This window comes from Mastigoproctus giganteus, chromosome 5, assembly GCF_048544385.1.
Source record: "Mastigoproctus giganteus isolate SK-2022 chromosome 5, ASM4854438v1, whole genome shotgun sequence".
Taxonomy (NCBI): Eukaryota; Metazoa; Arthropoda; class Arachnida; order Uropygi; family Thelyphonidae; genus Mastigoproctus; species Mastigoproctus giganteus.
In genome coordinates this window covers 59,394,301-59,419,198 of record NC_143579.1, presented here as the reverse complement: position 1 = coordinate 59,419,198, position 24,898 = coordinate 59,394,301, and the positions used below count along the sequence as shown (strand labels likewise).

The 24,898-nt window shown below is 37.9% G+C and overlaps 2 protein-coding genes across 4 annotated transcripts in view; both read left to right on the top strand.

The window, feature by feature from the left end:
* Positions 1-9,502, top strand: part of LOC150085431 (uncharacterized) — an 87,661-nt gene extending 78,159 nt beyond the window's left edge. Inside the window, exon 13 of the mRNA XM_090373234.1 lies at positions 9,002-9,502. Coding sequence (XP_090229360.1) covers positions 9,002-9,425 — 424 coding nt within the window. The 3' untranslated portion in view covers positions 9,426-9,502. The remainder of the gene's footprint in view (positions 1-9,001) is intronic.
* A 9,778-nt stretch (positions 9,503-19,280) lies between these two features.
* LOC150085430 (mannan-binding lectin serine protease 2-like) overlaps positions 19,281-24,898 on the top strand; it is a 114,485-nt gene continuing 108,867 nt past the window's right edge. The window contains exon 1 of one of the 3 annotated variants that reach the window (XM_090373233.1): positions 19,281-19,425. Coding sequence is in view for 1 of the 3 variants with exons in the window: in XM_090373231.1 (XP_090229357.1) it covers positions 19,787-19,865 (79 nt within the window). In the remaining 2 variants the exon portion in view is untranslated. Of the gene's footprint in view, positions 19,426-19,736; positions 19,866-24,898 lie in introns of those variants that run through there. The other 2 variants (XM_090373231.1, XM_090373232.1) reach the window with 2 other exon arrangements.

The following is a 24,898-nucleotide window of genomic DNA, read 5'->3' as shown; positions in this document are numbered from 1 at the left end:
CTGTATGAGAGAGTGTTAGAGCGGAAGATAAGAGGAACGATTGAAAATAGGATGGCCAAGGAACAGTATGGCTTTAGGCCTGGCAGATCGACTGTGGATCTAGTTTTCTGCATCAGGCAACTGATGGACCAATTATGTGCACTAATACAGTGAAAAAAGTTAAGAACAATGATGGGGTTGACGGAGCACTTAGAAATAACATCAGGGTTGAGGCAAGGAATGGTGTGATTAGGGAGAGAATTCAGGTTGAAAAACTCCAGAATAGGATTGAAAGGTCCCGTTTGAAACGGTTTGGACATGTCAAGAGGATGAACGAGGGGCAAACCCTCTGTTCATCGGAAAAAGACCAATGGGGAGACCAAAAATGAGATGCAAGACATGATAAGACCGATCTCATTAAGAGAGGAGGAAACTGGAGTGAAATCAACGACGGAGAGAAGTACACGGACAGGGCATGGTGGCGAGGCTTCATACGTCGACGACCCGTTGAATAGCGGAATGATAACAGATGATGATGATTTCAACAAACAGAATTCAAAAGGAGTAAACTAACCGCGAGACTATCACTGTCATTCATTGAGCACATTATATGCACATGGTGTAACAGAGGAGCAAAAGCTGGATGCATAAAAAGCGTCAGAGAAAATAAAATCCAGACTGGATAAAGCCAGTGAAAATGTTGATTGAACAGCATTTTTTCTACCTTTTTTTTTGGTTGTTTGTGTTACTGTCCACGGACAGTTTTTGTCATTATTTCCAGAAGTTCTCTATTTCTACTGTTTTTGTTTTTTTTTTTTCTCAAAGAATTATATCGAGTAGAAAGACCGACAGTTAGTTCCACAGTTTTACTTAAAACAATGTATAATGCAGTTGTCTCTCAGACCGGTGGTTTTAAATTGTTCAATCGCACACAGGTCGACAAAGTAGGCCATGACATGTAGTTGAGAAACGCCGAATTGTATCGTCGCAATGCAGCGCCATCTACCGAACCACATTAATACTTTAATTTTGTCAGCAAATCGAAAAATAATTCAAATAAATTGCAAAGATATTTTGAACAAGCAAAATAATATTATATACAAATTATGAAATTTATTCGCTATTAATGGTTCTAATCAAGTGAATAGAATACACCAAGCCTTTTATCTTTGGGGAAAACTGAATTTTGCGGAAGTTGATTTGAAATGACGGAATCATGTGGAGAATAGCAGATATAGCAACAACGATTGTGCTGCCCTCTATCGATTGAAACTTTCCAGATTTAAGTTTAAGATTTTCGGTTTTATTTTCTGTTTGTGCCCTACATGTAGACATCAAATTACCCTTGGGGTTTCATACTCTCAACGATAATTGCAAATGAATGTAGAGCGTGGGAGAATAACAGAAAATAGTAGTCCGCAGAGATTAACGGAAAAACTTTTTTTTTTTATTTTGTTGAAAATTTGATTTTCTTTATTTTATTTATTATTAGTTTTTTTAAGGTTACGATCAATGGTTAGCAAACTACGGATCGAGTGAGATCCACAAAACAATTTATTTTCGGCCCGTGATGATCTGAAAATTTATTAATAATTAACATTATAGATAATGCTATTTTTTTGATTAATAGAAATGAAAAGCAAATATAGTTATTTGAATTAATTACTAAGATTAATTAATTACTCAATTAATTATTAAGTTATCTCGAGAAAACTAAGTTTACGTTCACTAAACTTTGCCATTTAACTTAAACTATAATAATTATCTTCTCCTGTATTACTTTTTCTTCTCTCTCTCTCGTATATATGTCTTCACAAGCAGCATGTTCACTAGCTAATAACACTGCATTAAAACTACATTTAATCTATGAAAAATTTTTTTTTTTTTTTTTCAAATCATGATGTATAGGGAAAAAAAAACAAATAATTGCCGGATTTCTATTTTTCCGATTTTAATAAAATTTTGGTTTGGCTTGAAAAATATTTTTAACACGCCTAAATAATAATAATAATAAAAAATAAAAAATCCGTCTGCTGGGAGTCCCCCTGTTATATGTGGACATGGTAAAAACAATAGGCGCTTAACATATATGTGAACCCTCCTAAAAATATATAATTTAAGGGGCATCAATCCAAAGTCAGTACTTTTGATAACTTTCCATTTGAACTTTCTCCCACCCTGCTTTACATTCGTATTCATTGCTTTATATTTAAATAATAATACTTTATCTTTTCGAGTAATAAAAACAAATTTTGCATACTCATGAATTAGAAGCATTGAGCATATTCAAAATCATATTTTCCTCTTCCAGTGTCCAATATTTTCTCAATTTAATGAAACTCAATTGGGTAGTAATTAATGCCAATTATTTATTTGTTTATTAATTATTTCTCATTTATAAAATTCTGTTCTGTTAATACAGGACACAAAAAATAAATTGAGCAATAAATATGACAAATTCTTAATCCCTCTTGTATATTAATGACCTTCTTCCATTGACTGGAAATCCTATCCATAGTTTTGCCGATGATAGCACATTGCATTCCACTTTCCATTTTGAGAAACCTTGTTCTGCTGAACCAGTGGGGCAAAGACAACTTAGTTGATTTCAATCCTTCTAAAACTCAGTCTTGTCTTATATCTCGCAAAGAGGATTCTTCTGCTCCTATGCTTTGGTGACACTCTTTGGTGACACTCAGATTTCTAGACAAAATATATCTCTTTTGGGGATTACGCTGACTTCTAATCTCTCTTGGCACAAGCACATTACAAATATTGCTTCTTCTGCATCTAAAAAACTTGGTTTTCTCTTTCGCTCTCGGCGTTACTTTTCTTCCAAACAGCTGCTCACTCTGTATAAATCGCAAATCCGCCCTGCCATGGAATATTGTTCCCACATCTGGGGTGGTGCCCCCAAAACCTCTCTCAGGCTTCTTGATTCCATTCAGAAGAGGGCAGTTAGGTTAATTAATGATTCACCTCTAACAGTCTCTCCACTCGTTCTCTCATAGACGTACTGTTTCTGCTGCATGCCTCTTCTACAGATACTTCCATGGGCACTGTTCTTCTGAATTGGCTTCTATAATTCCACTCTTTTTCAAAACAGTCCGAACACGTGCCGCCAACATCCATTTACTGTCCAACTTCAAACTCACAGAACCAACTTTTCATCTTCCTCGTTTATTCATTGAATTGCCGTTTTCTGGAACAACCTTCCTTCATACGTATTTCCTGAAAGCTACAGTCTAAAAAAGTTCAAGTCGAATGTCAACAAATATCTTCTTTCGTCTTCTCAACCTCCAACCCAAGCACGGTACTAAGTACTATAGGTTCTAATACCTCTCGTGTTTGGGGTTTTCATAAAAAAAAAAAAAAAACCTCTTACCAGAGAACTTATATACAGTATTTGAAATTCCAAATAATTGTAAGCGCCCCCGTAACGCGTAATTCTGCTGCAGGCTTTTGTTCACTTACAACATTAGTAGAGATACAGGGTGAAAAAATTCACTACATAAAAAACCATTTCTTTGTTGTAGGAGTAAAATGCTATTTGAATGTGGTATGACCATTCTAACCTGTTATTTGAATAATTACTACCACCCGCTGGAAGGTGACCAGGCACCTCTGTAAATTCCCATGCACTTCTCTTGCTTTTGGATTGTCTAGTGCTGTCAGAGCCGGGGTGAGGCGAACGAGGCTCCTGCCTCAGATTAAAAGCTGAAGGTGGGGGGACCAAAAGAAAGATTAAATAATTGCCAACGTTACCATGATTAACAGTAGCCGCATATTAGTAACTTGCCTCAGGTACTAAAATGGCTTGGCATGTCCCTGAATGCTGTGTTCGATCGCTGACTCATATTTATGATGGAGATGTTAGTGATGTGTCTGAGATGTCCTTACAACGGTTTGAAATAGACTAACTCAGTACTGAGCAGAAGAAAGCCAAAGTTAAAAATGTCAGGCGTTGTAGTCTGTAAAACATACGATGAACAACTGGGCTCATATCCCATTAGGCTACTTGTGATGGAAACAATCGAAGAACATTATTAGTACGTGTAAGAGTCAAGAGTTCCATCTCATATGGCTTACTTTCTTTGCTGAATAATTCCTTTCATCAACACGGTACAAGGTAAATTGTTCATGTTTCCCAAATAGTACTACAAACATTTTGAACGTAATAGCAAAATCGAATAGTGATAAATTTTTAATCGATAAAATATCATCTTTATCAGTACTGTATATTCACAGATTTGTCAATTGAAAAGATAGGATACCACCATGAACCCTAAACGGAAAATCTAATTTTGGATTCTGTGAATTCGGTTACTGGGAAATATAACATCGCGAATGTCAGCGGACAACTTTTTTTTTTAAATTAAAGTAAAAGAGATACGGATGCATATTTAAAAGCAAGCACGTGCTTCATAAGACGACCTTGTTTTCAATTTTTGATACTCATGAGGCCTTAGTGGTTTGAAGAATGTGAGGTGATAGTATTTAAATAAAGAAGTCGTGGAGAAATAAGGCGTACTATGTATATAACAACTCCTGTAAGATAAACAGAAACACAGCCAAAGAGGAAAAAATAATTACTTTGAGCAACCAAAATAGAATTGGTGTGATACATATTGGTAAATAAACAGTATATTTTACTTTGCAAAACCTTTTGACCTACTTGAACTATGTAAAACTTTTAATAAAATAAAATAAACGCGCATGCATGTGTTTTGAATCCCTTGGTTCAAAGAATGTAATTTTTCGCTTTTGTAAAAATTAAAACAGTGGTTATAAAATTATTTTTTACTTTTTTTTACGCTTTCCCTCCAGGTCAAAGTACATCAAAACCATGCCTCACATATCTATTTTTAGTATATTTTTCACTTTTTTTTTTATCCCGGTGAGCTTTCTGATAAAAAAAAAAAAAAATAGCAGCAACAACAAATTCCCCTTGGATGGGGTGCTTCGAACTGCTAAATGCTTGCAGTTGTAGGAAGAACAAAACAAAAACAAAAAAAACCCGCCTATTTTTAGGATTGTACCCGAATATCTTAAAATTAGAAACTTTAAGGGGATAAAACTCCCCCCCCTGCACTTCATAGTGGTTCTTGTAAGTATGTAATTACTGCTGTGGCATTGCCCTCGTGAAGTGAGCTGAAATTCTACAACTACCGATATGGGCACTTGAGGGCGCGCTCTTATTTCAGCTGAAAACTGCCAAGAATAAAATGCAAAAACAAAGCATCTCGATACCTCTAGAGCAGTAAATACCTACATCGATATGTATAATTGTTGGATTTAAATTGCTAATAAACAAAATTACCCTTTTATTCTTAAAATTGTTCAATGCTTTGTAGATGGTTAACATGGCCAATTTGATTAATCTTTGTATTCGTATATTTAATTAGGTCTTAATTTTGATATTTAAGTGATAACGTTGAGACTGGAATAAAAAACGGATAATAAAGTGGCCTGTACCCTATCTGTACTTTAGAACGGATTTTAATTCAAGCTTCAATAAGCCATACGTTTTAATCCTTTTGTAAAAATCTTTCTCAGGGATTAAAGTTTTAAAATGCAAAACAATGTATGGACAAGCTTCGCAGAGTATCTGTACGATCTGTTACCAACCGCATTTTTTTAAATAGTTTCTAATTTTAAATACTGTATTTGGTGTTTCACTTGAGAACGTTGATGAAGAACTCATGTAGTTAGCGTAAAGGTCACTTCATTATCTCGGGTTTAATATGAAAAAGTTTTCTTGTTTTAAATGCATAACGCAGATAATTAAATGGAAAGGCACCTTCAAATATTTTTCGAGATCGTTTTGAATTACTTTTTCATTTACAACGGTGTTTCCATCTAGTCATCTGCTCAATCACTTTGTTGATCTAAGTGAAGTTTATATCCTTTTGAAGTTTGTGTCGCTTTCTTACCATCACAGCCTCTTACTAAATGCTAATCCAAAACTTATTTGGTATTAACTTCGTTGTAATGGTGAATGTTTAATATCCTTTAACTTTGGGTAAAATACACTGAAAAACTTTTCTATTATGTTTTTATTATTAATGTTTTCTGGAAAAAGACTTCTATTGTTGAATTTCAATAGGCAGGAAAATATTAAGAATATTTAGTTTATATAATAAATTACAATAGTGGTGTCATAAAGATATCCCGATTCCTTAATTTAACTGTTATTTTTGAACTCGTTTTTATTCAAAATGTAAATGTCTAAATATATCTGATGATGGAGCTTAGTGTTGTTAGCACATTCAATAGTCGGATGTGTAATAATGCCGAGGTAGGTAGGCACGAATTTATACACAGAAGAATGACGCACTAGCTGGAACTTCAACAGGAAATGGTTCAGCAGGTATCCCCACCCCTTTGGAAGATGGCTAAAAGGAGACCCGCTTATTGACTTCTCGCCTCTAGTTCTTGACAGTTTAAATCCATCCCTGGAGTTAGTAGGTCCTTATACCTCCCCAACTTAACTTAGCCCATTTTAATTTATTTCTTCGTCTATTGGATTTGGTCTGGCGATAAATCTACTCCTTCACTAAGAGCTCGATACTCTTTTCTAAATACTTCAAGCTATTAGTCTATACTTTACGATAAATATAATCGATACTAAATATGGAAGTTTTCAATGGTTTTTTCCTTTTTTTTTTGTTCCAGAAAAAGATTAGTAACGTCACATTTTTGCAAGTTCGGTAATTCCGCTAATACTTCATAATTTTTTCTTTTGTTTAAATGAAATAGTAAATTATGAAATAATTGTAAATAATTACACATTATACTGTACACTGGCGGGCTACTTTATTTAGGTACACCTACCGTTTTTGTGAAATGGAGCACCCTTTCAGTAACACGATGCGAAGATCGGTTAATGCTGCTTATGCGCAATTCAGTACTAGAATAGGCGAGATGAAAGATCTAAATGAATTTGAACGTGGCATAGAAATTGTAGGCAGAAGCCCCAGTATGAATACCTCGGGCACTGCAATCCTGCTGTGGATTTACGTACAGCTGTCTCTGGTACATCGAAGTTGGTCCAGTAACCAAATAACATCCAGTCAATGGAGATCCAATGAGTCTAACACTGTGGTAGGGTGACAGAAAAGCTACAGTCAGTCAAATAACACAGTACAAACAGCAGTAACCAAAGGGGCATTTCAGTACGCATAATTTGCTATACCTTGTCGCGAATGAGGTTTGGCAATTGATGATTGAGCCGTGACGTGTTCCACTCTTATCAGCAGGGGAAAAAAAAAATTAATTGGGACAGTGCTCCAAAAAACACCAACACTTGGACAGTGGAGGAATGGAAAAACGTTGCCTGGTCTGATGAATCCCCTTTTCTGTTTTATTCTGATTGGTGGCACAGAACATGGCGAAAACAACATGGGTCAACAATGTCAACTGGTAGCGAAGATGTAATGGAGTGCACAGTTTTCGTGGTGCACATTGGACCCTTACTTGATCTTGATCAGGCGCATCTCCTCATGGCTGCAGTGTATACATTTGCGAATGGGTTCCTTCAACAGGATAGTTCTGTCACTAGGCCAGAATTGTACAGAGCTGGTTCCAGGAACATGAGAGTGAATTCAGCTTACTATGGTGGTCTTCTCAGTCCAGTTGAGTACCTGCGGAATGACCTCTTCAGAATAGAGAATTGCAACTATGCAATTTGCAACAAATGTGGGAAGCAACCCTGTGCACGCTTTGGATATATCTCGTTGAATGCAGATCGTACTTGAGGGCAGGAAGGAGATCCACCCGCTATTTGGTAGGTGTACCTAATAAAACAGCTACACAGTGTAATTAACTATTTAGGAAATGTGTATTCTCAAAATTCATAAATTTCAGTATTAGGTCGATTAATTTCTATTTCTCATATGATATAATGTGCCGTCTAGACGAAACAAATTTTCTGAGCTTTTTTTCACACCGTATTCAGCATCAGTTAAATGTTCCCCTCTCCATCTGAAACTCCTGTATTTAGTTCGAGCGAAACGGGCAAATCAACTACAGAACACACTGTTGTGTTCTGTAGCCTTGGTTGCACTGTCGCAAAAAAAAAATAAATAAATAAAATAATAATGAAATTAAACGACAATACCCGCAAGCCAAAGCATAACAGATTCCTTCAGTACATAATTACTTTTCTTTTATCTTTAACTTGTCATCGATCCTACGTATACATATTCTTATATCCATGCCTGAATTTCTGGGCGCCAGCTTTCCTGTAATAGTAATCTATCATCCGTATATTCTTTAGTTCATTCTGATGAATCCCTTCAACATCTCATCCATCATCGACATTGCTTTATCGTCCATAATTTTTTTTTCTCTGCCTCTCTTCCCCCTCCTCATTGGAATAAAAGTAGTAGTAACTCGCCCATTTACATTTTCTATTCGCTATGAATTGTTAAGTATCGTTCATCACCTCGATATACTGTAGATTTGATTTATGGAACCTACAGTATTATTGAGGAGATGAACAATATAGTATTATCATTTAATTTTTTTTCCTTTAAGAAATCAGAAGATCGATGAACATCTTAAATATTTCAAAAGGGGTGCGTGCATTATCCTAAAGAAAGGAACTGCACAGTTTTGACTGTCTTCAATAATGAATACCTTGAAAAGTTAGTGTAAATATACCCAGAGATAAAGGATTTTGGTTAAATGGTACCTTTTACAAATGTCTTTAATTCGCATGTTAATTACTTACCTATCATGAATGCCTTCCAATGACCCTTAAATTCTAACAGTTAATGCCTATGGAGTCTGTTGAATAGAAGCAGATCTAATTGCTTATAAATTGCAAGTATCTTCGCTAAATGTTTTCCCAAATTAAGCCTACTAACTATACAAAACTGGTTGGGGATGGTAAATCCTGTAGTTCCCTGGGGTGTAACTCCTAATTCTTCGCGTTCACTAACATTTCAGGCTACACTAGACCTTAAAATGACCAGTCTTCGTCTCGCTCATCTGATCTTTGCCAACCACCATTTCTCAGGACAAGGAACAAGAGGAAGTGTAGACGCTCCCTGGACAACACAACCATAACCACCTACGACAGCAGTAGCAGCGGGGAACACGGTCTTCACAAGTACTACAGGCGAGCTTGGGAGAATCTACGATATGACGGCAAGTGCAATGGACTTTCAACGGGCCATCAGGACAAGGCGGCAATGAACGGCCATATTCCTGCGTCGCGTCAAGATACGTTAGACATCCGCGGGAACGGAACTATTGAGGGATTCAGAGAAGCCAGTGAGATTATGGTCAACGATGTCGCTGCGTTGTACTCCCGTCCGGATAAGAAGGAACGTAATCCTCCTAGAAGTCCTACGGGTGAGGAAAGTCCTGGAGACAAACGAGCCATCAGAGAATGGTACAGTCAACAATTAGGAAACCATTCGAGGCGTGGTGGATATTGAAGGAATTGTTTGTTTGTGTATATAGCTGGATGCTTACTACTGTCTCGCGCTATAAGTGTCAGATAAGATGCATGTAAATCCTAATGACATATCATTGATGGAATTTGTTCATTTATTTCTGTTGTGTCTTGTTACCCAAAGATGTTTGTGTGTCCACTGCTAGGCCTGTTTTCTAGCGGTCATCCCAGTAGAGTTTGTAAATATTTTATATGAACTTGGGCTTCTGTGAACAGCAGCCAGAAAAGCCACTGTCAGGACTTGGTTATGGTTGTTAACAGCCTTCGGTTTTGCTCTGAAGATATTTGCGTGACTTGGTTTCCTTGATGGAAATGTTAATTGAGTTCAGAGCAAAACTGACGGCGAATCTCGTTAAAACGCTCGGTACCTGACCAAACTGCTTGTTTTAATTCTGTTGCTGCTAGGCAGTTTTTAAAGAGTCTATTATTTAAACTTTGTTCTAACAAATTGTAACCCTAATTTATTGCTTACCCTCTAAATGGGTTGTATACAATTCATCTTTTTTAAGGGGGGGGGAGTTTACGTGCCAGCCTTGCTCTCTAAAACTGATTGTTATTTCTGATACAACATCGAAAATCCCCATGTACATATTTTTGTAAGGAGTGACAATAAATTTTTATAACTTTGCTGAACTTGTTGATTATTGAAATTCTAAGGTTTGTCTAAATTTAATGCACAGCACTGTTTTCTAGTGCTGAAATGAATACATCCAATTAAACTACATTCTGATGAGAGAAATGTCAATTGAATTGTCACAAAATCGAAATTTCAGTGAAAACAAGACATTTGTTAATCGAACAAGCAAGAAGACTGAAATATGCTGTATAAAAGAACATTTTAGGTGTAATTTTTACATAAAAACACAATTTCCTTTCTGTTAAAATTGCTCGAAATAGCACAGTTTTAATTAAAGCTGGGTATCCTAAACAAAAATTAATGCCATTAAAAATTATCTTGTTCGAAACTGATTCAGAACGATGTCAAGATTTTTAAAAGCCGAATGCAGACAAAAAATGCTGCCGCTTCCTCGCTACAAGAAAAATGGGGTGGAGCATGAAAAGAACCGAGTAATATTGAATTTATTTTTCCATCTCAAACAGCTGGCGTATGGATGCAGTGATTTCCATCTTAACACTCTCGTACTTCCAGTTCACTTGTAGACAGGACCTTTCTCCACTCTTCGTACTCTGAGGAAACAGACGTTCAATATCCTGTGTCAGAAAGAAGTTTATCCAGTTCAAGAAATTTTCTCAGAAAGGAAAATCTTTTGTAGATGTTAAAGAACAAGAAATATTTCAGTTCTTCAGATAACTGATATTCTGATACATTGTATGCATGCACGCGAGTAAATATGAAAAACGCCCTATAATTAAATTGCTACCTAAACCAACTGATTTTATTTGCACAGTTAAATTTTGTACTGGAATGCTAAGGTAAAAATCAGTTTAACTACCTTTGGTAGCAGCGAAAGACAGTTGAACAAACACAACAGTGCCATGACATCATTGGAAGCAAAGCACAGTTGTCGTTGTACATGTCGAAGGGAAGCAGTTCATTGAAGTCATCCGTGGCTTAAGTCATCCTTGAGACTTTTCAAATTTGTGATTTACCGACACCAAATGTTTATGCCTGTGGACATGATACATACGTCACTTTCTAACGTAAACAATCCTGTATTTATTATACAGAACTTGACCCTAAAAAAGTAGCATTTTGGAGAGTTAAGAAACGGTGGCCAAAATACGCAATGGTGTCAGCATGATGACATCTGGTACACAGACCCATGTTTCTCAATCGTCTACTTCTGGTGCCCCCCCCCCCCTTTTTTTTTTGAGAGCTAAAATAAGCTACCCTTTCGCGAGCCCTTTATTAGTCATAACGAGTTTAGTTCCTTACAGACTCTACTGCAGATTAAATTTGAATACTCGTCGCGATTCCCCCCCCCCCAAAAAAAAAAAAATCTAAATTTCTTGGGTACCTTCCTGGGCAGAGGGTGGAATTGCAAAGCTAGTGATTCATAATTATAGAAAGCCATAAAAAAAATGAAACTTTCGGGTGTGATTGTCGGTAGTTGATATAAATCCCACAGGCTTTACTCCTGTGGCTTATGTATAAAATTCTAAAGGAATATCTTTTGTGCTATTTGCATTGATAGCACGGTAGTTACCAATGATTATATAAGGAGGCACTAAAAAATCACTGCGATAGACAACTATGGATTCAAGTGGTCATTGTTCGGACACAGAAGAACCTATCATATGCAGTGTAAACGGCTTATGATAGGTTCTGTTTGAACAAAGCTTTCAACAAATTTTGGGGACAGATTCACACTACACTAATAATAGCCAATAGAAAAATATGTCATGAAAAATATTTTCAGTACGATAGCAGCTTCATATCGATTTTTGTCAAAAGCGCCCTTGGTAGTAAATAATCTTTATTGGTATTGGCGTACACAAATTCCCACTACCTCATGCTTTCAGATGTTCACAAAATTGAAGGATATTTTAAACATATTTTAAGCTTCTTTCCTATATACCGTACCATTCTGATTCTCGGATACTAGAGTATCCGAGAATCAGAATGGTACGGTATATAGGAAAGAAGCAAAGTTGGTCATGCAACAGAGCTTGATACTGCACGATCAAACAAAATCTGGTCACTGTTTCCGTATATAAACCTTCATGGTACCTTTTGAAGATTTACCATGGAAATTTATTTTCAAAGTAATCTTTCTTGCTTGATGTAGTACTGTTTTTAGTAACTTATATTTTTAATGCATATTCGCAGAACAGGAAATGTATTCATGTTATTTACTCTAGATATAAGTGAATACGTATTTATTTCTCATTAATTCTTACTTTGTTATTTTAAAAAATGTAATTTGGAACAAATATCTCCTTTCAGTACCTTGAAATTCCCTCCCTACTGCTCAAGGTAACGAATCACACAATGAAGTTAAATAGCGATGTGATAAAAGAAAAATTTAATTGAAATAAATCTAAAATATGGAAGGCAAGCAGCGAATATAACTGCAGATTTATATATAGCTCTTGACAGAATAAGTAGCACGTACAGCAGTAGAATTATGGAGAATAATATCAGAGATTTACAAGTTGAGAGCAACTTGGTAAAACCTACAATCTAAAATAGCAAGTGCGTTGCAAGATAACTAAAAATACAATGAACGTAATGTTGTAAAACAGATACGATATTATAAATGTTAGCGCATTAAAAGGGAGATATTTAGAACAAACACGCCTAACCTTTATATACTGCCTTACCATTAATTCCGGACAACCCTCCATGGATGGGGAAACAGGTACTGCAACACGTCACGGAACCTGCTATAAATATGCACACTGAGCTTCAAACAGAATTGCAAAAGTGGGCAGGCAAGATGACACGTTTAACAGATATTCCAAGGTGGAATGGTAGTAGGATGCCACATAAGCAAGCGTTCTGTACGAGACATCACAGTCACTTTGGAGATCCTTAGATCAACGTTTAGTAGAGTCATATGCAAATGAAAGAGGAATGGGACTGAATCTGCTAAAATAACAGCATGTTAAACCTCAAAAACTAACAGAACGGGAAAAGAGAAAATTCTATGAACTGTGCGCTCAAATGGTAATTCGCCATTGTCTCAATTCACCCAAACCCTCTGTGAGAGTATTTGGGACTAACGTCAGCACTAGTACAATACAAAGGACACTCAATGATATAGGTTGCAATGGTCGTGCAGCTATTCACAAGCCATTGATCACCTCAACAAATGCTAGACACCGATTAACATGGTGTAAAGAGCGCGAATCTTGGATTGTAGAGCAGTGGCAAACAGTCCTATGGACAGATGAGTCGCGGTTCGCACTCTACCAGTCTGTCTGATTGGCCGTTCCTGGGTGCAGGGAATTCCAGGGGAATAGTTCCTTCCTGATTGTATCATTCCAACAATGAAATTTGATGGAAGCAGTGTCATGGTTTGGCTTGGGCCCATAAGTCGTTATCGACAAAACTATGAATGCTGTGCAATTATGCACTTCCAACATTATGGCAATACTTCGGGGAAGGCCCATACCTGTATCAGCAAGACAACACTCCATGACATACTGCTCGAGTCATAACACAGGTCTGAGGACAGGGGTGGGGAAAAGTTGGATTGGCCAGCCCAGAGTGTTGATCTTAACCCTATTGGGCATCTTTGGGATGTATTGGATCGTCCGGTACGTGCACGTCGAGATCGCCCAAAGGACAAGGCTGAACTGGTGGTTGCGTTAAAGGCCGAGTGGAGGAACATATCACATGACATTTATAAAAATCTCGTTGAGAGTATGCCGCGAAGATTGAAGGGCGTCATAAAAGCAAAAGGTTTCAGCACAAAATATTAAATGACACAATAAAAGCTCTTTTTTTTTTTTTTGTCTAAAGGCAGGTGTCCGTATATTAATGTAGTGCAATGTATAACAGAAATGATTATTGAGAGCTGATGCCAAGTAGTAGTTCTCTACACATTAACATTCAAAGACTTAAAAAAAAATACCTTTTTTTTTACCAATTTTTATTTCAAAAATAGGAATTAACATTTTGTTTAAATACAAAACTCTGGTGTCCAAAAGTTGAAAGATTTCACCGAAATTCCATACTGAATATTATACTAGCATTTGTCAATGAATATTTTTTTGTAAATAATAAAAATAACTTTTAATAAAAGAGTAAGTAAAAACCGTTCGCAGTTGTTTTTAAGTTGTTTACAAACATTTTAATTTTCGACGTTTCAAATGGATAGAAACAGTCGCCATTTTAGTTGGTTATTATTACCAGACAGTTAGCAATAATATCTAGTTAAAGCTTTGAGATTTCGTATGTTTATAAGCGGCTTTTACTTCAGTTTTATTTTAAAAATTAATTAAAACGCAGGATAAGTGTGAAACATTGGTAAATACGTAATCTGATCTGTCTATCGGACTATACAGCTTATGATACAAGTAAAAATATGTGAAATACAAATAGTTGAAACAAACCTTCATGGAAGCTCTTTAAACTTCACATGATAGATTTTGCGACGAGGAGATACAAGTCTTCAAGATTTCGACATTCAGCAAACTATAGACGTGCATATACAGTAAGTGACGCCAAAAAGGCAAACCATAAAGGTAAAAATAATTTCCCCAACTGTGGTACATGTATTTTATTATTAATGGCACAATAAATCTTAACCTTCACTGGCTACTCTTACTCCAAGCGACTTTTATGCGTACAAGTCTAAAGGAATACCTTTTGTACTATTTGCATTTGATATCATAATAGTTACCAAGTTTTACAAAATTCTATTAATAATCTAATGTTAATTAATTAAAGTTGTAGAAATTACCGATGGGGTTACAGTTGCTTGGTTTCAACTCTGGGTTTCAAAATAATTCTTTATGGTGTTTATGCTCTTTAAAATGATTTTTTTTTTTTTCGTTTGAAAAATCTACATCCAGAATAGTAACATTTCCAATGAACTAATTTGAAAAACATGTTTAAAAAACGAAGTAGCAAAAAAATAAAAATAATAAAAATTAAAACGCAAAATTTCTTAATTTCAAGAGACAACGTGACCACATCTAAAATTAAAACCCACTTTTTATATTATATATTAATCATAATATAATTCTGTGGAGTTATATTATGATTGATATCTGGCTATGTGGCCTTCCCCGAGTATAAACAGAAAATTTATTACATGTACATGACATGCGTACCACCAGTTTAAGGTGCCGGTAGTTTGGTACGCAGATTGTGACCACAAATCTTAGAGAACATGCTCTGGAAAATAGTAGCAGCCAGAGGTATTTTTGTAGAGTGAACAAAACCACCGCGAGTTTTCACTGGTCATCAACAGTTCGAATCATCAAGAGGAAACGCAATTTAAGGTAGGCCACCGATCAGATAGGTTCACGCTTTTTTTTTTTTTTCTTTCATTTAACCGATGAAGTTCACTAGCCTCCAAAAAAAGCGCATCTGGACACGCGGAGATTTCATATTTTCGTCATTAATTCACTTCAATAGCTCATCGGTCTTCCTTTAACGGCTGTGTGGGCAAGGGCCCACTCTCTCCGTGGGCTCTCGGCCACATAGCGTGTCATAGAGTCAAAGTGGAACTCTGCGCCGGCCATTCTAACGCTAATGTCCATGAACCATGGGGCATTATCCTGTTGAACCAAACATGAGTCTGTACCAAATAATTGCCACATCGTATACAATTTTGTACAGCATGGAATTAGTGGCATAGTAGCATTTAGGGTCAGGCGCCACCGGTGGTTTCCCACATCTGTGCGGAGCATGGAATTTCCCAGAATAGAGGAAGGCATAAACATTCATGGTTCCCCGCACACAACCACTAACGGTTTTAGGCCATACCATGCGAAACAGCGCCATACCATGACTGCTCCTGAATTCCCTATTTCCACAATGCATTTGGGTAGTAGCAGTTTATCTAGACATCCTCCACACCCGCCCATCTGATCGAAATAGGTGTAGCGAGATTCGTCATTCCACAGAACCGATTTACAATGCTCTACTAGCTGATTACGGTCCATATACTGCTGATTTCAGATGGCGATGTTTGGCTTATGCGATGCAGCCGATTTCTCACGAAAATAAAAGCTTCGGAGTTCCGTACGTTGTTCTTTTGCAGAGATGACTGAAGATATTTTCACACTACCCTTCCGAATTCACTCTGGTCAAGTGGTGTGAGCTGCCGCGGCCTTTCGGTGCGTTGCTGTACGGTGGTACACTTCTAATTTATGCCAAAAGCACCGACGGTCGATTTTGGATGCAGCAGGCTCTCAGCAATTACACGAGCCCACAGACTAGCAATGTGGCATCCGACAATAGTACCACTCTCGAAATCAATTATCTCGGCTTTACGTGCCACGAGGAGAACAGCTGCCTTGTTTCGCTCATAGGCCTTCCTCCTTATATACTAACCGGCCTGACTCCCTTATTTGTCTGGGAAGGTTTAATGGACTATGAAAACAGGGGTGTCTGGATACTTTTCGGAGGGTTGTATATGTGACAAGATGAATGTCCCTGTCACTTTTTGGTGTATTTTTAATCAGGGCACACTACTACATTTTTAAAATTTAATAAAAGATTAGGAACCTTGAAAAACGAGTTAACAGTTGTTCCCCTAGTTTGCGTAGGTGGGTAGCAGTGATTATAATCACCGTCTTCCCCACACCAGATGCAACGTCCCGAATTTAAATCCTGTCAATGGCAAAAGGAGCTTTTATGGACTTTTTTCATTTCGTTAGTGAGTGAGTTAGTCGGCCTCAGGTATGGATAGCAAGGTTCCCCCGGAACTTCCATTTTCCGTTCAGAAAACAGGCAGATCGACCAGAGAACACACGCAATTTATCGACAATATAAATCACATGGGTAGTTGAAATCATTCTCGAGTTGCCCTACTATGACAGCTTTTGTTCCGTTGGCCTGTTTCTTGGGACGAAAAACCAATTTTCCGGGAGGAAAAGCTTGCTGTCCTCTCCTGGGACCGACTAACTCAGTCACAGATTAAAAAAAAGTCCATAAAAGTTCCTCGCGTCATTGACAGGATTCGAACTGTGGCCTTTCCCGCCCGGTGTGTGTACTACGGTGATTATAACCACTATACTACTTCCAAAGACGTAGGGAACAGAAAACCAGATTCCTTCCTGAGGGCATTGTGAAAAGAGATACATTTGGAAGTGCTGGTTTAATGGTGTGAACTGTAATCGCTGTCAATAACCACAGATGTTTTAATGTAGTATAAAGTTTCGCCATAGTAGAAAGCAATGGAATCCTAGTATATATTTAAATATCAAAACTGAATGTCAGAGAGTCCCGATTTTAAGTTTAACTGTTCGAGTTTCCGAGGATTAAGCTCCAGCCTAATCGAGTCAGGTATTTTTCGAACTCTCTGATTTGGTCGATTGTGTGTTTTTATTGTTAAGGCCCAGCAGGGAATCTTTAGAAACAATGAAGAGTTTCATGAATGAAATCAGGAGGAACCCAAGGGCTGCGGTTAAAAGGAACGCCGAGAAGACAATTTCTTTCGAGATGCTTCTACTGATTGTGCGGCAAGCACGGAGGTTTTTAAAGATCTGTAGATTCCAGGAACTAATTAGGACCTCAATAATTTTCAGGAGATTTCCATTAACATTAGTGTGCTCTGAGATGTCGCCTTGTCATATGTAGAACGAACGTCAAAGAAACAGTTATCAGTTTGCACTCTATCATGGGTGGCTTTTTGTATTGAATTAATGTATCCGTAATGTTGATAGCTGCGTATCTTTTTCTTAAATACTGTGTGTTATATCCTGTATTTAAAACAGTGGTTCACTAGCGCAGACTACATCGCTTTTCCAAGGAACCATGTACTCATTCCAATCATTCAGAATTTTTTCTTGGTTTAGAATCTCATTGTAAATGTACAGAAGAGGGTCTAAGATGAAATATTTTTAAAATGTAGAGTGGATATCCATTAGATCTTATGGTAGTAACGAGTTAATCAGCTGGTTTAAGTCGTCTTTTGCATTTGAAATATTGGACAGTGTTGTCGTCTTTGAAAGAGTTGATCGGATATTGTGCCATGCTGATCGAATGTATCAGCTACCAATCAGAGAAGGTGTGGTTACTCATTGCTTTTGATATATAATGAATCAAAAGAATATCTGCCTTTAAACACCCTCCTTCTTCTCCTCATAAAATTAGCTCGTTTCTTTTATTAGTTCATATAGTCGTCTTGTTTGAAGAATCTTTCCCATTTTCCGTGTATTTTGTTTGTGTCGTAAAACTTGCTTCATTGTCTGGTTCTCCCCTCCACGCACTTCTGACGCTTAGTAAATAAATTTGAATACCGGATCCAAGTCTACTTTCCGTTTAATACTAATTTCTGGGCTAAGTGGGACCATTCACCTTTTCTTGGTGCATTGCACAAAAAAGTCATTAAAGTCACAAATTCCTCCATAAGAGCTTCGGTTATTTGACACTTGAAGTGGAGTAAGCCACTAATATCAATTGTTTCCCAAAATACTGGTATATTTTAATCCATAAAAATGCTGAAAACAGTTTACAATTTAAAATTACTCCCAATACTTCTTATTCTAATTGCTTGTTACTGTTTTGAGTATCAACGCAAAAGTTTGAACACGTAAAAATGATCAAGCATTTAGAATTCCATACGTGTACATGAAAATAAAACATACACACACGGCATGCACATTATTATTCTTGTTATCTACCCCCGTTAGCATTTTCCTTAATACAAACATTGTAGCAGAGGGTTAGACAAAAGGAGAATGTGATCCTCAATGCATAACAAAAAATATGAGTAAGATATTGATTATGAGCAACTTAAAATCCAAGCAACACAGAATGCGGTCAATAATTCAAATCAAAAACTTAGATACGACTTTGCAGAGCTTTCAGAACTGCTGCCAACTGTCTCGCACGCATGTTCAATATATGGATTGTCCCCTGCTGGGGTTTTTACCGCATTGTAATGCTCTTACGTCATGGCAAGGATCGAAATGGAAAATTTCGAACAGCTTAACAACTTCCATGACAAATGAACAGCTCACCCAGTTGTCTATTATTCGTAATTGAGGGTATCAGGTTTGAATTGCAACAAATGCTAACAAACACATTACTGGCACATACTTAAGGTGCAGCCATGCGCACGAAGGGAAACTTTAGTACATTAGCACGCAGTGATGAAGTGATTAGCACGTGATTACTCAGGTGGGGCATTCGGAGAAGGCAGATGCGGGGAGTAGTGAAAGGGCATTCAAAAATAAGAACGCCATGAGTCAGTGAGCGTGAATCAAAGCAAAGTAGTAACTCGAGCATTAAAAGTTCAAGGACTGATCTTAAGAAGGAGAGGATGACCACGTCGAGGGAGAAAAGGGAGACAAAAAAGTTGTTAGACGCCAGTAACCAGAGAAGAAAGGATGTACAGGTAAGCGTCCCGTGAGAAAGCTATTGAAATTCTGACAGTTTAAAAACAAACCCGCCATTTTTCTTTTTGAAAAGAAACAAATAGACTTTGATAGGCGTGCGATTGTCGAATTTTTCAAGATGCCGAGAAAGATATTAAGTTGCCATCGTATCGGTTCCTGCTAAACCTACTTACGTCACTTTGAGCATACTCCCGTCCCTTTAAGAGCAAACCTGTATACAGTTCTGGTTTTCTCCTCGAGGTGGCGACACCACCGATTTTTGCCAAGGCCAAGGTAAGCGTGTTTTGTTCGCAGACGATATGTAGTACAGTGAACTGACGGCGCTGCAGGCAAAATGGTTGGAGACGCTCCAAGGAAACCATGAGTTCCGCTAAAGCGCACGGTTTAGGTGGAATTTTCGTCCTTCTCTTCGGCGTCATCAACTCTGGCTTCGCTCAAGGTAAGAGACTAAGACTTCTCCGACAGGGTGCTATTTACCAGCTGTTCCAGTTGCCTAGGTTACGGTGATGATGAAATAGGACGGCGACGTTTGTTTTTAAAAGTACGTCGTTTGTTTTTGCGTGCGTTGGAAATGTTAGGTGTAATAAGAGCAGGTTGGTTTGCTTTCGATTTCGTAATTTGAAATTTTAGATTTCACGTTCTGTTGCTCCCCCTTTCTATCGGTGGGGTGTTTTGAAGTCTTTAAAGATTCTCGGGATTTTGAACAAAATAGCTGCAAACACCTACTTGTGCAATGTTAACTTTAAAACTTTATAAAAGTTAAAAGAAAACGTGCGTTCCTTCTCATCTGTCATTTTAAAAGTCTGTTAATACTTTTAAGAGAAGTCCATGTTCGTTTCGTAATCTTCAGGAAAGGAGAGCTACTTCTAAGTGTTGGTGTTCAACATCAATGACTTTTAGATTTTGACTGTCCATGGCGCAAAACCTTTGATATTAAGGTTAGAAATTCTGTTAAAATTGAACAAAATATTGTACTGTGGAAGAATTATTCTTTAGTCAGTGACTTCACAAGCTTGGGTCCTGGTATTTTTCATATTTTCCGCTCAGGGCCCTGGTGCGGCTCCACCACCTACATTAAACTCCTCAGTCGGTCGGTTGTTGCAGGGTTTTAGGCACATCGACAACTTTTACCATATTGCGCCGTATATAATATGCTGTGAATTGCGTGTGTTCTGTGGTCGATTTGCTTGTTGCTGGAAGAAAAACCAGAGTTTCCTGGAGAAAACCATGTTTCCCCTCTCCTGAGCCCGACTAACTCAGCCACGTTGTGAAAAGGATCCATAAAAAGGCCGTTTCCGCCGGGTGTGGGGAGGACGGTGATGATACTAACTGTGCTATCCACGAGGGATCGCCACTGTCTTCAATAATGGATTCACTTATGGTCCATAATCTTGTATATTTGGTTTCCCTAAGCAAACAAATATAACTTCACTCTGATATATGCCCTTTTCAGTTTAGCATGGCCACCCGATTTCAGAGACATTATACTAATCTTCAATGCTCCGATTTTAGTGTACGATACTTCTAACTATAAGGATGCTTTCAGTTGGAGGATGCTTTAGAATTGATTTTTCTGTGGTTGATTAATGGTTACTCTTTACTGGTTTGGTAAACAGCGGCATCTTCCAGGAAGCGAGGGAGTTGACCTGAAAAGGCAAAAGACTTCTTTTTTCTGCAAATGGGTTGATCTCTCACAATACTGTCAATGAACTTAGAAGTAATGCTTACGGCAATTCAATTACGTCACTTCTCTTTTTCTTTTGGTTGAGTTATTTTTCCAACCATGAATGAATCAACTTACCCATCATAAAAGAAATATATTTTTTTTGTTTATGACAAAAAATTTCACACTGAAATGGCCTCTTCATGAAATATAGTTTCAGCTCTGTTTTTTCTTGGTCTCATTAATGGAACTTAAGGGGATTCTAAGATGTAATTTTATTGAATGCGCACTGTATAAAAACATCTTTGGGTTGTTTTCTGCGAGCTTTAATGTTTAGCGAGTCATTAACTCTAAATTTTCGAGATAAACAAAGAGGATAAAAATGGAAATTTTCATGGTTCGTAACGCCTGCTTCAGTAGGGTTCTTTGACATTTAGATAATATAAAATAAAGAAAAAATCCAGTAGGCTTTGTTTAAGCATTTTACAGTTGCAGAGTATGTAGGTATCCTTTATGCAGAGCGCAGTAGGACAGAGGAGGAAGATTAAGAAGACAAGTTCGTGTGGGATTCAAAACGCCTTGAGATGAATGAAAACATCTTGTAGTTGCGTCAAGGGATATTATGATTCCAATTTATCGACTGGGAATTTTATTCTTGTTTTGACCTCACCAGAGAGGGAACCTGGATATAGTCCGTCTTCTTCATCCATAGACGACAAATTCTACAAATGAATTTCATATCAACGGTTATGCATCTGCTTAAGGATCTAAACATTACATGGATGGATCCACAGTTTTTTAATAACATTCCTACAGCCATCGGTAACATACAATGGACAGTTGTCCCTGAGGAATAAGACAGCTAATCTCCTGATAATACCACTGTTCCTTATCAACGCCGCAGGTTTCTCTTATACATTCCGACATCTGACTGCATGGTAGCACTCGGAGTACAGCCAAGAACTTTTCCTTTTTTTCGATTTTTTTTTTTTTTTTTTTGTTAAAACCACGTGTAAACAAAGCCGTTCCAGAATAATCTCACCCAACGCTGTATTCCCGTCGATAAAAGGCCGATTGATAAGCACAAAGGGAAATCGGGGTGGGGTGATCAACGTCTACTTTGGGTGTGGGGTCCTGTGGAGAAAGCGGGAAAGAATCTAGTGTCTAGAAAGGGAGGTAAGCAACATATCGTATGGCCAGCGAGCCACTTCTAAGGCAACCGCATGTGCCCTGAAGCTAGCCTGTTGTTCAACGCTATTAGTTCAAAGCAGTTTCTCACACTGCGTCGATTTTTCTCCCTCCTCAAAGAGGCTACCAGAATCTGAGTGATAATGTTCACATTTTCCCCGGTAGATATTAAAGAACTCGCAAACGAGTGCGAGGAAAGCGAGAGATATTTCTTGATCGGAAAAGGGTAGTTGAAAGATAAACATCCCATCATTACTGATTTTGAATCCAGGCGATATAAAAGAAGAGGAATATTCTCCCTACTCGCGATTGGCAGGATCACATAGCAAAAACCTGCCCATGAAAAAAAAAAAAAAAAAAAAACATTAATCAGTGCAAGAAGAGGAGTCCTATGTATTGCTCCTGGATCTTATACTCTTCATATCATATATCAGTGAGTTATGAAGGACTGAAGAAAAATCGTCATATATATCTTTTTTAAATAAAATAAAACTTCAATATCGTTCTTTCTCTATGTCGTTCCGAAATTGTCTCCTGAGAGTAGTGCACCTAGAAAGTGCAATGGCAAATGAAAGAGGGGATATCTTCTGTAGAAAGCACTGTCCTTTCTGCATATATGGTATACAGTGCAAAAATTTTCAAACCATCCATTTACAGATCCTGTGCCTGCACTGGTCTATTTGAGTTCGCAAGATCTATGAAGCACTCAATGCTCCAGCACGTTTTGCTTAACCCTAACTGCATGAGGAGGCTTTTCCCACAGAACTCAGAAAGTTTTACGAACAAAACAGCTTGTCAATACTTACTGACAGCGAACTTTTGAAATAGTATCAATAACTTGGGATTTGTTGCCAGATATGGGTGCCAGGAGCGCCAGACTTCAAAAGACTCCTCAAAAACATTACATATGAATCCACTTGACCAGATCATCACGCTTACCTCCACCCAGAAGACCCAGATAAAGAAATAGTTGAACTCCTTGCAAAAAGTACATTTCTGTGTTTTTGTGTACATTGTGTAAATATCAACGTGAGCTCAAACCATGATCATTCAAAGCGCGGGCACCTTTATCCCCTCGCGATTGACCACTCAAAATCAACCGGCGCATGTAGCAACTCTCTATCTGAGAAGTTGGAGGACACTGTCACAACATCATCATCCGCTTTAAATTTATGGATTTTTTGGTATTTGTTCCGCCGGAATGCTTATCTTTTAGTTGTTTCCGGTGTTCTAATTGGAGGCTGATGATAACCTTTTCTTCTTTCTCTTCCTTTTGCGTGCGACTTCTCAATGAGCCGTGTTTTTCCACTGCTCGACAAAATTAACAGAACACATAGAAAACATGGTGCAACTCGTGCAGCTTGAAATGAAGTGGGACAACATTTTTTATGATGGTGTGCCGTAAAATAACGATGAAATGAGGAGACAGCCAGAAACTTCGGACAGATATAAGAGACATTTATAAGGGTTCTATAAGAATTACCAAAAAGGCCACATTAAAAAAGTCGATACAAGATACTCAAAAATATGATCACATGACATCAGTACGGCGTATGATTACTTCAACGGCTAAACAGGCCTGATAGCGGTTTACCTGCTCGATATAACGGTGTGTATAAGATTCTATGCAACAAATCCCATTCTTCCACCAGCTCAGACCGTAGCTCCCCAAGTGACCGAAAAGTTGCCTGCAGACATGCCCGTCCCACATGTTCCTTTGCATTTAAGTCTGGTGATGCTGGTCACTGCGGTCGTTGGATATCTTCAGTTTCAAGATATTCCTCCACAACTTGAGCTCTATGGCACTGGCATTGTCGCTCATGAAAAGAAAATCTGGGCCAACTACACCTCTGGGCTCCTTCGTAACCAGGTGGGAAGGAGCAGCAGTGCGTAGCACACGCTTCTTGATTAGACCGGGGTTCAAGCCCGTCATTACCAAATACGGGGGATGCGGAAAGGTCAGGGAATGACCACCGCATATTCCCGGAGCAATATGGCCTTAGTTGCTAATGCTCCTAAAAACCAAATAACAAACAAATAACCACACCCCTAAAAAGTCCCACATAGAGTTCGAGAATCTGTTCTCGGCACCTCTGCGCAGGTACGGATACCCCCATCAAAAACATGAAGAGAGGTGCGGCCGTTGATCATTTTTCCACCCTGTACGAGAATGGGGTGGAAAAATGGATGCACTTCAAAAGAAGTGCATCCATTTTTCAGTGTACTATACTGTTCATCTATATCAACTGGATGCACTTCAAAAGAAGTGCATCCAGTTGATATAGATGAACAGTATAGTACACTGTTGAGTCAGTTTGGTGTGACATAAGCACTGCGAAAGCAAAAATAAGAGTAGGAGTAGGAGAGAAGAGGCCTAATGACTCGAATGAGTACAATGAACAATTGTACAGAGAAATAGAGGGGGCTAGTAAATCGGAATGTCTTAAAATCCCCCATTATAACTTCCCAGATATTGATTGGAACTTGTGGCTTGGTCACTCGCACACTAGTAAGACTTTTGTGGATTTATTGAATGATTGTTTTCTGCAGCACCATGTTCGAGAGGCAACCAGAGAAAGTAATACTCTTGATCTGGTTATCAGCAGTGATCATTCATGTAT